We start from the raw sequence: 17,645 nt of genomic DNA, 5'->3' as shown, positions 1-17,645 counted from the left end.
TACAGCAATCTGAACACAATACACCTTAAATTTTAAAAATTGATAAATAAATGGCCAAGATATTGAATTTTTAATATTTGTGGCTGTATTTGCCGCTGACCAGTTTAGTGAAGATCGTTAATTTGGGGGGTCTGCTACATTGTTATTTCCGATAATTGAGTTCCCAAAAAAATTGAGCAATGTCTCTGTATAGAATGTAAGAGATCTGGAAAGTTCCAGACTTAAACTGCAATTAGTTTCGATAATATCAACTACTTAATTTGGCCATTTATGCAATTTGACAAATTTGAAGAAAATCTCTGCATTTTATGGAGAATATTTTTACCCATAACTTTTGAACCAGACGAGGTAGACATGTAATCTTTGTTTTGTTCTTTTAGTTTTATAAAGATCTATCTATTGGTTATAAAATCCACACAGAATTTCTAAGTTGAAATTTTGGCTGCCAGTACATAATTAGAGCCACTTAATCTTGCCCTACTATTATTGTTTTCGACATCTAAAGTTTATTCTAAGTACTATAAATAACCCTTTAATTAATTTACATAAACACACATGCCTGTTGTTTTCTGTGCTATATAAGCCAGAGTTAGACCAGTGAAACCATATCATTAATGTCCATAAAGTCGTGTGGTGAGCATGCTGTAAAGATTTTTCTGCCATGTTTTAGACTGCAGAAAGGAGCAAATTTCTTGAAACGTGGATTCTATTGAATATGATTATGTACAAGACTAGAAAAATTGAAAAAGTTAAATTACATAAACTGTCCCTGCTACACTTATCAAGAGCTGTTACGATAGTGGTTAGTTCTAAATGTAGATAGTGCTGATCAAGACTTGTTATGATATCAATTAATATTAATTAGTTCTAAATTAAAATGGTGTTAATCAAGACATGTTATGACAGTAGTTCTAAATTAAAATGGTACTTGTCAAGACATGTTATGACAGTAGTTCTAAATTAAAATGGTGTTAATCAAGACATGTTATGACAGTAGTTCTAAATTAAAATGGTACTTGTCAAGACATGTTATGACAGTAGTTCTAAATTAAAATGGTGTTAATCAAGACATGTTATGACAGTAGTTCTAAATTAAAATGGTACTTGTCAAGACATGTTATGACAGTAGTTCTAAATTAAAATGGTACTCGTCAAGACATGTTATGACAGTAGTTCTAAATTAAAATGGTACTCGTCAAGACATGTTATGACAGTAGTTCTAAATTAAAATGGTACTCATCAAAACATGTTATGACAGTAGTTAATTCTGAAATTAAATGGTGCTGATCTTGACTTGCTATCACAGTAGTTAGTTTTAAATGAAAGTGGTGCAGATTCGACATACAGCATGATGGCTTTTGAAATCTTGAAGGTATGGTCACATAGATGTAAAATTTCCACTAAAACATGTCTCTATTAATGATGTCAGTTTAACCACACATATCCACCCAGAATATAAAAAAATCATGACTGCTGCAACAATGATTCATGCAGTAGGACTGTCACACAGCCTTCATTAGAATGTTTCAAAACTCATATTTTTGGGTGATGTTATATCAAAGGATGGCATGGTGTCAGATCCATAGAAGATCAAGGCAGTTCATGGAGTCAGATCCACAGATGGTCAGGACTATGCAATGTAATGCATTAAGAGACAAACATGCAAGAAAATCTGCAATTATTAATTGGAACAATGAACAACTTGGTACATTGTTTGGCCAGATCTGTCAAGTCTCACTGCAATATTAAAATCACTTAGCAAAGAACATTCATAGGGATTTAACTCTGAAATCGTAAACAAGATTTTGAGGATGTAAAGGTTCTTGTATCAGGTGAACTAGTTGATGTTTCCTTGTTCCAGCAAAAACGAATTGCGTTTTCAGCTCAATCATAAGCATGCTTTTTGAGTATGTAAATCACCAGTTCTGTGATTCAGAAAAACCAATCAAGATTTTAACAGAATCATAAGCAAGCTTTTTGAGGATGAAAAGGACCTTGTATCAGGTGAACCGATTCAGCATTACCAATCAGGATTTAAGCTAATGCTAGTCAAAAAGGGACAAGGCACCATACTGTTACTGGAGCAATATGAGGCCATGACTTTCAGCAGCTTATGCTTGCATTTTCACCAAAGTATAGAACCATTGTTATCCATGGCTTTCAGCAGCCTATGCTTGAGTTTTCACCAAAGTATAGAGCCATTGTTATCCATGGCTTTCAGCAGCCTATGCTTGAGTTTTCATCAAAGTATAGAGCCATTGTTATCCATGGCTTTCAGCAGCCTATGCTTGAGTTTTCACCAAAGTATAGAGCCATTGTTATCCATGGCTTTCAGCAGCCTATGCTTGAGTTTTCACCAAAGTACAGAGCCATTGTTATCCATGGCTTTCAGCAGCCTATGCTTGAGTTTTCACCAAAGTATAGAGCCATTGTTATCCATGACTTTCAGCAGCCTATGCTTGAGTTTTCACCAAAGTATAGAGCCATTGTTATCCATGGCTTTCAGCAGCCTATGCTTGAGTTTTCACCAAATCATAGAGCCATTAAGCTGCATAACTTTGATGCTCATAAATGAACATCTCATCAATAGAAATATGGTCAATCTGTGGAGGTTGAAACATCTGTTTGTTTTGTTGGTTTTGATATCACTTTTAACACATTATTGGCCACATCATGCTGATGAAATGGGAACTAAGTGTCTTTCCTAAGGACACACCAAGACAGCCCACACCCACCCTGGGCTGACCTAGGCAGCTATAAAACCCACAACAATTGGATTATGTCCATGGTATCCTGGAAGTTGAAACAGATCATAAACTGTTACTTACATTTTATTTTTGAAAGGACTAAATGAGTGCCCTCTGGAAGAATTCACAACCTCCATCTTTGAGTGAAAAATTTTTATATTTGCTTTATTTTCATTCGTGGAAGTCAAATGTTTACAGCTGATTCTTTATCTTGGGCACCACAAAACTCCAGAGATGTCAGACATCAAGAATGAAGTAAATGCATTTGCTGATGTTTTCATGATGACTGTATTTGAATCAGTCTGGAAACAGGGATATAAGACACAAAACTGCTTCCGATAGATTTTTAAACTCTGTTGTAACAGTTTGAAACTGATGGCCAGATAAAACAGCCTGATGTCTTTGAGATGTTAAGTTACATTGGAATTGTACAGATGAGTTTTCACTCATAAATGTCATAGTATTCCAAGGCTCTCAAGTTTTATCCCATATAATATAAGGTCCTGAAAGTTTTATCACAAGTTCAAAAGTATCCCAAATGAATTCCAGTAGTGTTCTGAATGAATTTTAATCTTGAATGTGATGGTATACCAATTACCAGGAATAGTGCTGACAGTCTTGTAGTCTTGATGTGTCACAATGATATATTCAAGAGTGTCTCTAAATGAATTCACATCATCTAAAAATGTGATTTAATCCAAAAGTATTAATGAGTGCTTTGTAATTCCAATGAAGAATTTAAATTAAATAAATCCTCTCAAATCATAACAGGACATTACTAAAAGACTCTTTCCACTACAGATGTCAAGATAGGAATAATAATAGGACAGAATGAGGGTCAGAAGTTCATTTCCAGAACTTTCTAAGTTATAAACAAGATCAGGTCCATTACTTAAACTTTAATAAAGAACATGGCAAACATCAGGTAGACCAGGAGTTGAGGGGAAAACCAATGTCCTGAACTCAAATCCAAGTGAACATTAGTCATTTAATCCAAAACTCCTACACTCAGTTATGGACAAGGTCAATCACACAATACAAATTTAATGTATGTAACACATTGAAACTCAAGTAGTTATCACATTTAAGATAAGACATTAAAGGAATTCTTGCACATATACATCTTGTCACATGGGAGATAATACAAGGAGATCTTTCTCAGATGCGTCTGCCTTGGATACGGGAGGTCGTGGGTTTGATCCCCGGCTGAGTCATACTTAAGACTTACAAAAATGGTACTAACAGCTGCCTCGCTTGGTGCTCAGCATTAAGAGGTTAGTGTTAAGAAGGTTGGCCTGGTATCAGGATAATGTGACTGGGTGGCACATCATGCTACATGTCTGCGGCATGATGCCCCAGTGCTAGACATCACTATAAACTGCCACACTGCAGACACTGTAGCAATATGACATTAAAAATCCAAATCACACACACACTCTTGCACACATGCATCATTTCACATGGGAACTAATTTACCCTTTTATGATATCAGACAAGTAGGTATTGCAGAGATACATCATGTCACATGGGAACTCGGGAAGTTACCCCATATGAGATAAGACAAGGAGTTCCTGCATAGATACATCATATCACATAGCAACTCAAGTAGTTACCCTGTATGAGACAAGTCATATAGTGAAGTCTCACTGAATATAAATTTTTCATTACATTGGCTTTGAAGTGAACAATAGGGCACACTTTACATGCTTATACTCTAAGACAGTTCAGAGTATTATAATTAACTTTTAACTTTGCTTTAAATGAATCTGTTATCATACACTTGTCTTTTAAATTGATTTTCAAAATTTATCATTTATTACGTTCACTTTTTTGTTTTGATCACTTTGAACTTTTATTGTAAATGATTCATTTTCCTTTCTGCCTCCAGTGACTGGATCCATTCTCTGACAGATCTTGCAATTAACAGCTTTCTTCGAGGTCTGAATTTGGGGGTGGAACTTGAGGAGGCATGGCTTGTTTGCTGTGCTTCTGCCTACATATGGAACTACAACAACCATATCTTTACACAGAATCGACACCGTGAAATCCTGGACACCCTAACAGCTGTGTTTGATGGACTTAAGATTGTGGGACATGCTAAGTAAGGCCAGTTGAAATAACCTTAATATTAAACATGTAACAACAATTAAGTAGAACTGGTAGAACTAACATGTACAGTGTGACCCCGCTATAACACGGTAATTGGGAGCCATAAAACCCGACCGCGTTATATACCAAACCGTGTTATATGCAACCAAGTCAGTTAGCTGAAAAAATGTACCCCCCCAAAACAAAAAAAAATTGGTGGGGGGGGGGTAATAAATGCGGGCGGTAAAATACGTGCTTCGTCAGCACAGTTACCATCTTGAATTGATGCATATTAAATGAGAAATACACCTGTAGTGAAAACAGAGAAGACATAATATAATAGTTTACTTTATTTAGAGAACCATGAATTGGTACATATACGTGAATCCTGTTTATATATAAATGTCTAATGTATAGCATGAATAGAGTATCAACACCGTGTACTCGCTTGCGAACCTCATCATATACATTGAATCCACAATACAAGTGATTCCATCGAAAATATACACACACAGCTTTAAAATATTCATTAATTTTGTAACAGGTCATATTGGTCTGAATTCAGTGGAAAAACATAGCACAATCACGTAAGGAATGACGAAGCACATTTACTTTAAAGTACGTTCCAGGTCGGTAAAAGTTAGTTTCCATTTTAAGCCGCCGTTGGCATAAACTTTTCCCTACAAAAAGGAAACTTTCACAGCACAGTTAACGTGTTCCAGTCACATTGGAAAATGCAAAATTCCATCAGATTCCATCACTTTTATTTAAGATTGGTACTGACTTCCTTTGAAGAAAAGTTCTTTGCTGTTATTGAAAGAATGTAGTCGGCTTTCTTTGATGAAGGGAGCATGTGCTATTGAAGTCACCGCTAAAGGACAGCTTTGGAGAACCAAATGAATGCCCATTTCTTATTGTGGCGGCAACATCAAATAATTGTATTGCATGATTGAGACTGGTATTTTTTCCATTTGCTGAGCACGTTTTCATAACAGTCTTTGCTTCAAAGGTAATCTGTTTCCTTTGAAATTTCAGCAAACTATTTTATCTAGGTACAGTTTTAAAAAGGAATTGGCCATCGTTTAGACATTTCTAATTACTGTCCCTCCATGCCTACTGAATAAACTAATAAGTAACATGTATTTTTTATTTTTTTTAAATTTATTTTTTTACATTTGTGGTAGCACTGTGATGCTGCCTTCCACGCATGCGTCTGAAAATTAACAAAGGGTCAATGGATGATAGAGACGCAGGTGTTCTGATGACAGGGATTATTACAGAAAATGTGAGCGTTCTGAAGAATTTAATTCTGAGTGAAACGAAGAGGAATTTTACTTACCATCCACATACAAATGTCAGTCTTTGTAAATATATTAATTACTAGCGAGCAGCCGAAAATCCGATGAAAGATAGATTATGAGACAATGCCTCATCCGGTTGATCTCCATTACCAGAAATGTCAACAACAAAAAATCGGATATTTCACAACATACAGAACTCATGCTAGATGTCAGGATAAGCAGATTATGATATAACAGTGCACTATTTAGATGGTTTGTCAGTATCGACAAAGAATTTGTTTATGTATCAATAGATAAATTTCAGTGCATTTTATGTCCAGTTTGCGGCTTCCTTTCATGGGGTCTCTGAATTTCTGCACTCCAAACCAATGGTTGTATATAAAAATTTAAACAGCCAACAATGTCGCCAACAAATAAAAAAAGCCACATGGTATATTTTGCAGCCAATAAGGAAAAACAATCCAAGTTTGCGACATTGGCGACCACCTACACGATCCCAGAATAAACTTTTTATGCATTTTTTCTTCTTCTTGTACGAGAAAAATACTTTTTCGTGTACGAGAAAAATACATATAAAATTTCAGGAGCCAAGTCATGATCGTCTTGTATTATTCATGCGCGATCTCTTCCCCAAAATGATAAGCAAATTTTTACTTTTTTTTTTCCGTACTTTTTAAGATTTTTTTTTGTGTACAAGAAAAATACATGTATATGAAATTCTGGGAGCCATGCCACGACCGCGTTATATCCGAATTCGCGTTATAACGGAGCGTGCTATAGCAGGGTCACACTGTATAAGGACTGCTATTTAATGGAGGTAGATGCTTGAATTATCACCTCAGCTATAATATTTTGATTGTTCCTTGTTAGGTAGATGGAATAGTCTATGTTCTTTATAGAGACAGGGATTTTCATTTCACCCAAGAAAGAATGTTTGACAGATGGGAAGGATATCAGACTAGACCATTTTTTAATCAAAAGATATCAGTTAAGAAAAACAACGCATACAAGATAACCCTTTCCTGGCAATATTTTAGCCCTAATGCTATACCATACAAACCATTCTTCTTTTTCTTATAGAGAGACAATGATGCTCATCAACATCTGTAACTCCATGGCTTATGCCCTGATGAAACCCTGGATCCCAGCCCCACACAAAGAGAGTACTGAAAGCAGCTCCCCAGCACCCTCTCGCCCTGAGTCACTCTCAGGCAAGAAGGGGAAAGCTGCCCCTCCCAGCCAGAAGATTAAGACTACAGCTGTAACTATTTCCCCAGAGGCCATGCCTGATCTAAAAAAGGCTGTGGAGGTGATCGTCATGTAGTGTTGGAAAATCGATACAAAAAATTTCAGACTTGTAAATTTCTGCAGTAGAATTAACCTCAGTTGATTTTTTTGTTTGAAAACAAAGAAATTGAACATTAAAAGATCCAGAATAATGTACATAAATCAATGTTGTAATCAAAATGACTGAAGATAAACAGTCTTGGAGACCCAACAAAATGTACTTTCTCACACACAATAAATATTGCAAACTTGTTTAGTCTCTGTAAATTATGTATGACCTTGAATTAAGGTACATTTAGTTTTAAAGTATATCAGAGAATTATATTAACAGACTGTATGCTAAATATTTCCTCTTGTTTCATGAAAGTACCTACCATCCCATATCAGTGGATCTTATTTTCATGTTGCTTAAGAGAACAGCTATGTTCTTTAATACTTTCTTGCAAGAATAGATTATGGAAATTTTAAAAAGTACTTGCAACAATTCAGCAAAATCAAATAGCAAACAGAAGTCATAAAATATTTTTTTTTAAAGACCAGACTAAATATTTGGATTACCTACACAAGATAGCATTTACTTGTTGTCATTGGTATATTGCTAAATTATTATGGATAAAAATAGTTATGTATTGCAGGTGTGTGAGTATGTGATCGAAGTGACCAATGGAAGTATCCCCGAGGATGTTGTTCCCATCGCTGTTCGGATGCCAATTCTGCAAACTTGGGTCCATGTCAAACAGATGGCACAACAGCAGATCAGCAAGTCATTGGGAGCTGAGGATGAGGTCTTAGTCAAAACTGTTAATTATCTTTAGTTTTTTCTCCTCCATGCAAAGCATGTGGTCATAGTCACAACTGTTAATGGCCTTGAGCTGTTTCTTCTTCATGCAAGGCATAATAAAAACAAAGGTGTCGTTTTTCCAGATGCTATCGAATATTAAAGACAAGTAGGGGATATAATAGATGGATTAACTCAGTAGTATTTTTTTTCTCTGGCCATGGTAGTGAATAGACAATGGAAATATTCTAAGATAAATGAATATGCTAAAACATTTATAAATGTAAGTCCTTTATAACTTTGAACTCATATAATTATGGGTGAAAATATATTTATTTTTCTGCATAAATTTGAACTTTTGTTTTTTTTTTCAAAATTGGAATTTATAAAAACGTGAACAATTTGTCCCAGTGCTCAGGAATTTTTTTGTTGTCAGGACTGGAAGCTGGTAAATTATTGATGTCATATGTGATCTCACCAGAATAGAGTCTAGGTTGATGAGTTAGTGTGTATAATCTAGTTGTCCAAGTTGATGGGAGTAAGGTGTATAGTCTGGTCAATAAAAATTGATGATCCAAGTTGATGGCAATAGGGTGTATAGTCTGGTTGATAAATATTGATGATCCAAGCCGATGAAAATAGGGTCTGTAGTCTGGTCAATAAAAATTGATGGTCCAAGTTGATGGGAATAGGGTGTATAGTCTGGTTGATAAATATTGATGATCCAAGTTGATGGGAATAGGATGTATAGTCTGGTTGATAAACATTAATGATCCAAGCCGATGAAAATAGGGTCTATAGTCTGATCAATAAAAATTGATGATCCAAGTTGATGGGCATAGGGTGTATAGTCTGGTTGATAAACATTAATGATCCAAGCTGATGGGAATAGCGTGTATAGTCTGGTTGATAAACATTAATAATCCAAGCCAATGAAAATAGGGTGTAAAGTCTGGTCAATAAAAATTGATGATCCAAGTTGATGAAAATAGGGTGTATAGTCTGGTTGATAAACATTCATGATCCAAGTTGATGGGAATAGGGTGTATAATCTGGTTGATACAACCTTGATGATCTAAGGTGATGAGAATAGGGAGTCCAGTATATTCACACTTGTTGACAGTTAAAGTTGATGAGAATAGGGAGTCCAGTATATTGACACATGTTGACAGTCCAAGTTGATGAGAATAGGGAGTCCAGTATATTGACACATGTTGTCAGTCCAAGTTGATGAGGATAGGGTGTATAGGCTACTTGATACACATTGATGGTCAGAGTTGATGGGAATGTGGCATATAATCTGTTGATGAGAATAGGATACATAGACTGTTCACTACACCTTTATGGTCCATGTTGATGAGAATAGGACACATAGACTGTTCACTACACCTTTATGGTCCATGTTGATGAGAATAGGATACATAGACTGTTCACTACACCTTTATGGTCCATGTTGATGAGAATAGGATACATAGACTGTTCACTACACCTTTATGGTCCATGTTGATGAGAATAGGACACATATACTGTTCACTACACCTTTATGGTCCATGTTGATGAGAATAGGACACATAGACTGTACACTACACCTTTATGGTCCATGTTGATGAGAATAGGACACATAGACTGTACACTACACCTTTATGGTCCATGTTGATGAGAATAGGACACATATACTGTTCACTACACCTTTATGGTCCATGTTGATGAGAACAGGACACATAGACTGTACACTACACCTTTATGGTCCATGTTGATGAGAATAGGGCACATAGACTGTACACTACACCTTGATGGTCCATGTTGATGAGAATAGGACACATAGACTGTTCACTACACCTTGATGGTATATGTTGATGAGAATAGGACACATAGACTGTTCACTACACCTTGATGGTCTATGTTGATGAGAACAGGACACATAGACTGTTCACTACACCTTTGTGGTCTATGTTGGTGAGAATAGGACACATAGACTGTTCACTACACCTTTATGGTCTTTGTTGGTGAGAATAGGACACATAGACTGTTCAGAACACCTTGATGGTCCATGTTGATGAGAATAGGACACATAGACTGTTCACTACACCTTGATGGTCTATGTTGATGAGAACAGGACACATAGACTGTACACTACACCTTTATGGTCCATGTTGATGAGAACAGGACACATAGACTGTTCACTACACCTTTATGGTCCATGTTGATGAGAACAGGACACATAGACTGTACACTACACCTTTATGGTCCATGTTGATGAGAATAGGACACATAGACTGTTCACTACACCTTGATGGTCCATGTTGATGAGAATAGGACACATAGACTGTTCACTACACCTTGATGGTATATGTTGATGAGAATAGGACACATAGACTGTTCACTACACCTTGATGGTCTATGTTGATGAGAACAGGACACATAGACTGTTCACTACACCTTTGTGGTCTATGTTGGTGAGAATAGGACACATAGACTGTTCACTACACCTTTATGGTCTTTGTTGGTGAGAATAGGACACATAGACTGTTCAGAACACCTTGATGGTCCATGTTGATGAGAATAGGACACAGACTGTTCAGTACACCTTGATGGTCTATGTTGATGTAAATAGGACACATAGACTGTTCACTACACCTTGATGGTCTATGTTGATGCGAATAGGACACATAGACTGTTCAGTACACCTTGATGGTCTATGTTGATCTGAATAGGACACATAGACTGTTCAGTACACCTTGATGGTCTATGTTGATGTAAATTGGACACATAGACTGTTCACTACACCTTGACGGTCTATGTTGATGTGAATAGGACACATAAATCTGTTCAGAACAACTTGATGGTCCATGTTGATGAGAATAGGACACATAGACTGTTCAGTACACCTTGATGGTCTATGTTGATGTGAATAGGACACATAGACTGTTCACTACACCATGATGGTCTATGTTGATGTGAATAGGACACATAAATCTGTTCAGAACACCTTGATGGTCCATGTTGATGAGAATAGGACACATAGACTGTTCACTACACCTTGATGGTCTATGTTGATGCGAATAGGACACATAGACTGTTCAGTACACCTTGATGGTCTATGTTGATGTGAATAGGACACATAAATCTGTTCAGAATACCTTGATGGTCCATGTTGATGAGAATAGGACACATAGACTGTTCACTACACCTTGATGGTCCATGTTGATGCGAATAGGACACATAGACTGTTCAGTACACCTTGATGGTCTATGTTGATGTGAATAGGACACATAGACTGTTCAGAACACCTTGATGGTCTATGTTGATGTGAATAGGACACATAGACTGTTCACTACACCTTGATGGTCTATGTTGATGTGAATAGGACACATAGACTGTTCAGTACACCTTGATGGTCCATGTTGATGTGAATAGGACACATAGACTGTTCAGAACACCTTGATGGTCTATGTTGATGAGAATAGGACACATAGACTGTTCAGAACACCTTGATGGTCCATGTTGATGAGAATAGGACACATAGACTGTTCAGAGCACCTTGATGGTCCATGTTGATGAGAATAGGACACATAGACTGTTCAGAACACCTTGATGGTCCATGTTGATGAGAATAGGACACATAGACTGTTCAGAGCACCTTGATGGTCCATGTTGATGAGAATAGGACACATAGACTGTTCAGAACACCTTGATGGTCTATGTTGATGTGAATAGGACACATAGACTGTTCACTACACCTTGATGGTCTATGTTGATGAGAATCGGACACATAGAATGTTCACTACACCTTGATGGTCCATGTTGATGGGAATCATACACATAGACTGTTCACTACACCCTGATGGTCTATTTTGATGTGAATAGGACACATAAATCTGTTCAGAACACCTTGATGGTCCATGTTGATGAGAATAGGACACAGACTGTTCAGAACACCTTGATGGTCCATGTTGATGAGAATCATACACATAGACTGTTCACTACACCTTGATGGTCTATGTTGATGTGAATAGGACACATAGACTGTTCAGTACACCTTGATGGTCTATGTTGATGTGAATAGGACACATAGACTGTTCAGTACACCTTGATGGTCTATGTTGATGTGAATAGGACACATAGACTGTTCACTACACCTTGATGGTCTATGTTGATGTGAATAGGACACATAAATCTGTTCAGAACAACTTGATGGTCCATGTTGATGAGAATAGGACACATAGACTGTTCAGTACACCTTGATGGTCTATGTTGATGTGAATAGGACACATAGACTGTTCACTACACCTTGATGGTCTATGTTGATGTGAATAGGACACATAAATCTGTTCAGAACACCTTGATGGTCCATGTTGATGAGAATAGGACACATAGACTGTTCAGTACACCTGGATGGTCTATGTTGATGTGAATAGGACACATAGACTGTTCACTACACCTTGATGGTCTATGTTGATGCGAATAGGACACATAGACTGTTCAGTACACCTTGATGGTCTATGTTGATGTGAATAGGACACATAAACTGTTCACTACACCTTGATGGTATATGTTGATGTGAATAGGACACATAGACTGTTCAGAACACCTTGATGGTCTATGTTGATGAGAATAGGACACATAGACTGTTCAGAACACCTTGATGGTCCATGTTGATGAGAATAGGACACATAGACTGTTCAGAGCACCTTGATGGTCCATGTTGATGAGAACAGGACACATAGACTGTTCAGAACACCTTGATGGTCCATGTTGATGAGAATAGGACACATAGACTGTTCAGTACACCTTGATGGTCTATGTTGATGTGAATAGGACACATAGACTGTTCACTACACCTTGATGGTCTATGTTGATGAGAATCGGACACATAGAATGTTCACTACACCTTGATGGTCCATGTTGATGGGAATTATACACATAGACTGTTCACTACACCTTGATGGTCTATTTTGATGTGAATAGGACACATAAATCTGTTCAGAACAACTTGATGGTCCATGTTGATGAGAATAGGACACAGACTGTTCAGAACACCTTGATGGTCCATGTTGATGAGAATCATACACATAGACTGTTCACTACACCTTGATGGTCTATTTTGATGTGAATAGGACACATAAATCTGTTCAGAACACCTTGATGGTCCATGTTGATGAGAATAGGACACATAGACTGTTCAGAACACCTTGATGGTCCATGTTGATGAGAATCATGCACATAGACTGTTCACTACACCTTGATGGTCTATTTTGATGTGAATAGGACACATAAATCTGTTCAGAACACCTTGATGGTCCATGTTGATGAGAATAGGACACATAGACTGTTCAGAACACCTTGATGGTCCATGTTGATGAGAATCATACACATATACTGTTCAGTACACCTTGATGGTCCATGTTGATGTGAATAGGACACATAGACTGTTCAGTACACCTTGATGGTCTATGTTGATGTGAATAGGACACATAAATCTGTTCAGAACACCTTGATGGTCCATGTTGATGAGAATAGGACACATAGACTGTTCAGAACACCTTGATGGTCCATGTTGATGAGAATAGGACACATAGACTGTTCACTACACCTTGATGGTCTATGTTGATGAGAATAGGACACATAGACTGTTCAGTACACCTTGATGGTCTATGTTGATGTGAATAGGACACATAGACTGTTCAGAACACCTTGATGGTCCATGTTGATGAGAATAGGACACATAGACTGTTCAGAACACCTTGATGGTCTATGTTGATGTGAATAGGACACATAGACTGTTCAGAACACCTTGATGGTCCATGTTGATGAGAATCATACACATAGACTGTTCAGTACACCTTGATGGTCCATGTTGATGTGAATAGGACACATAGACTGTTCACTACACCTTGTTGGTCTATGTTGATGTGAATAGGACACATAAATCTGTTCAGAACACCTTGATGGTCCATGTTGATGAGAATAGGACACATTGACTGTTCAGAACACCTTGATGGTCCATGTTGATGAGAATAGGACACATAGACAGTTCACTACACCTTGATGGTCTATGTTGATGTGAATAGGACACATAGACTGTTCAGTACACCTTGATGGTCTATGTTGATGTGAATAGGACACATAGACTGTTCAGAACACCTTGATGGTCCATGTTGATGAGAATAGGACACATAGACTGTTCCGAACACCTTGATGGTCTATGTTGATGTGAATAGGACACATAGACTGTTCACTACACCTTGATGGTCTATGTTGATGTGAATAGGACACATAGACTGTTCAGTACACCTTGATGGTCTATGTTGATGTGAATAGGACACATAGACTGTTCAGTACACGTTGATGGTCTATGTTGATGTGAATAGGACACATAGACTGTTCAGAACACCTTGATGGTCCATGTTGATGTGAATAGGACACATAGACTGTTCACTACACCTTGATGGTCTATGTTGATGTGAATAGGACACATAGACTGTTCAGAACACCTTGATGGTCTATGTTGATGTGAATAGGACACATAGACTGTTCAGTACACCTTGATGGTCCATGTTGATGTGAATAGGACACATAGACTGTTCAGTACACCTTGATGGTCTATGTTGATGTAAATAGGACACATAGACTGTTCAGTATACCTTGATGGTCCATGTTGATGAGAATAGGACACATAGACTGTTCAGTACACCTTGATGGTCGATGTTGATGTGAATAGGACACAGACTGTTCAGAACACCTTGATGGTCTATGTTGATGAGAATAGGACACATAGACTGTTTACTACACCTTGATGGTCCATGTTGATGAGAATAGGACACATAGACTGTTCAGAACACCCTGATGGTCCATGTTGATGAGAATAGGACACATAGACTGTTCAGAACACTTTGATGGTCCATGTTGATGAGAATGGGACACATAGACTGTTCTCTACACCTTGATGGTCCATGTTGATGAGAATAGGACACATAGACTGTTCTCTACACCTTGATGGTCCATGTTGATGAGGATGGGACACATAGACTGTTCAGTACACCTTGATGGTCTATGTTGATGAGAATAGTTCACATAGACTGTTCAGTACACCTTGATGGTCCATGTTGATGAGAATAGGACACATAGACTGTTCAGTACACCTTGATGGTCCATGTTGATGAGAATAGGGCATATAGACTATTCAGTACACCGTGATAGTCCAAGTTAATGAGAATAGGGTGTACAGTTTGGTGGATGGTCTAAGCTGGATGGTCTAAATTGATGAGAATATGATGTTTAGTATGGATGATATACTTTGTCTGTCCAATTTTTATGTTCATAGGATGTACATACTAGTTGATACACAATACCCAAGTTAATGAGAATAGGGTGTACAGTTTGGTGGATGGTGTAAGCTGGATGGTCTAAATTGATGAGAATATGATGTTTAGTATGGATGATATACCTTGACTGTCCAATTTTTATGTTCATAGGATGCACATACTAGTTGATACCCAATACCCAAGTTGATGAGAATAGGATGTATTGTTGGTTGATATGTTGACTGTCCATAAAACTGAAAGTGTACATATGAGAAATCAAATTTAAGCTTACTCAAGTTTAAATACAAGTAAGCACTTGGGCATGTGAGGAATTTTTGTTATCATTTTTATGTCCATCTGATACAACTGGTTGTTGATTGGAAAATAGCCAGTAGCAGGGATCCACCAGTCTGATTATAGTACCCATGTGCCTTCAGTTTTTGGAATGATGCATTTGCTAATGTCAAGTGCAATTTATTGAACCTAGTTATGAAGTAGTTGTGGACAAATTATTAATTTGAATGGGAATGTTATTTACTAATTTCATTTAATTGACAAAAGACAAAATGGAGACTGGTTCCCTATATGTTTTATAGTATCATGATACTTTTAAAAGCATAGGAATATGAATATTAATGTGTTTTGAATGTCACAACTTGACAGTATGATATGGTATAGCCTACCGTTTTAAAACTACATTTTTATTTTTATTTGGTACAGTTTATCTTCTTATAGCTTTAGTTCTTTTTTGGAATTGGACCTTCATTGTTCAGTACAGCCAGGATTTTGCAGACTTATAATAAAAACCTATATATCCATCCATCTATTCATCCAACCCTAGCTCCCATTCATCCATCATCCATCCAACCCTACATCACTACCTGCCTACCTACATATCTAATGTATGTAATGTCATAAGCACCAAGGGCACATAGAAATATCATGGGGGGGGGGGTAAAAACATGAACAGATTCTTTGTTCCTTCAGTTGCACTCCCTCCAAAGTTCAGCTGTATTAAAAAATGCAAACAATCAATTAACCAGAAAGAACAATTTCTAAAACTTAATTGTGACAAAAATTCTTTTTTAGTTTTCAGATTCAGAATGATTTTACCATAGGCATCGGATTGGTCACTTTTACACATGATTGTGTCAAAGCCAAACATTGTACACACTTGTACAGGTTAAACTACATGGTTTTAAATTCCAATCTTTCAGATTCTGTGTTAAACTTGTGTGGGTCATCAAAATAGGGCTGTTCACAAGCAGTCAGGTTATGTGTTAAACATTGGTAAATTATCAAGATAGGATTGCTCACAAGCAATCAATTTAGGTGTTAATCTTTTGTAAATCATTAATATAGGGCTGTTCACAGCGATCAGATTGTGTGTTAGATGTTTGTAAATCATCAATATAGGGCTGTTCACAGGAATCAGATTATGTGTTAAATGTTTGTAAATCATTCATATAGGGCTGTTCACAGCAATCAGATTGTGTGTTAAATGTTTGTAAATCATCAAGATAGGGCTGTTGACAGCAATCAAATTATGTGTTAAATGTTTGTAAATCTTCAAGATAGGGCTGTTCACAGCAATCAGATTATGTGTTAAATGTTTGTAAATCATCAAGATAGGGCTGTTTGCAGTAATCAGATTGTGTGTTAAATGTTTGTAAATCATCAAGATAGGGCTGTTTGCAGTAATCAGATTGTGTGTTAAATGTTTGTAAAACATCAATATAGGGCTGTTCACAGTAATCAGATTGTGTGTTAAATGTTTGTAAATCGTCGGGATAGGGCTGTTCACAGTAATCAGATTATGTGTTAAATGTTTGTAAAACATCAATATAGGGCTGTTCGCAGTAATCAGATTGTGTGTTAAATGTTTGTAAATCATCAAGATAGGGCTGTTCACAGTAATCAGATTATGTGTTAAATGTTTGTAAAACATCAATATAGGGCTGTTCACAGCAATCAGATTGTGTGTTAAATGTTTGTAAATCATCAAGATAGGGCTGTTCACAGTAATCAGATTGTGTGTTAAATGTTTGTAAATCATCAAAATAGGGCTGTTCGCAGTAATCAGATTGTGTGTTAAATGTTTGTAAATCATCAGGATAGGGCTGTTCACAGTAATCAGATT

At 36.9% G+C, this 17,645-nt stretch overlaps 1 protein-coding gene across 2 annotated transcripts in view; it reads left to right on the top strand.

The window, feature by feature from the left end:
- LOC149795075 (cilia- and flagella-associated protein 46-like) overlaps positions 1-17,645 on the top strand; it is a 218,449-nt gene that overhangs the window by 76,581 nt on the left and 124,223 nt on the right. For both annotated transcript variants that reach the window (XM_089964780.1, XM_089964779.1), the window contains 3 exons: positions 4,636-4,848; positions 7,217-7,445; positions 8,059-8,208. In XM_089964780.1, coding sequence (XP_089820906.1) covers positions 4,636-4,848; positions 7,217-7,445; positions 8,059-8,208 — 592 coding nt within the window. The remainder of the gene's footprint in view (positions 1-4,635; positions 4,849-7,216; positions 7,446-8,058; positions 8,209-17,645) is intronic.

This window comes from Sinohyriopsis cumingii, chromosome 7 (assembly GCF_028554795.1).
Source record: "Sinohyriopsis cumingii isolate HCF-2022 chromosome 7, ASM2855479v2, whole genome shotgun sequence".
Taxonomy (NCBI): domain Eukaryota; kingdom Metazoa; phylum Mollusca; class Bivalvia; order Unionida; family Unionidae; genus Sinohyriopsis; species Sinohyriopsis cumingii.
The sequence above is the reverse complement of the archived record's forward strand: the minus strand, read 5'-3'. Positions and strand labels throughout refer to the sequence as shown.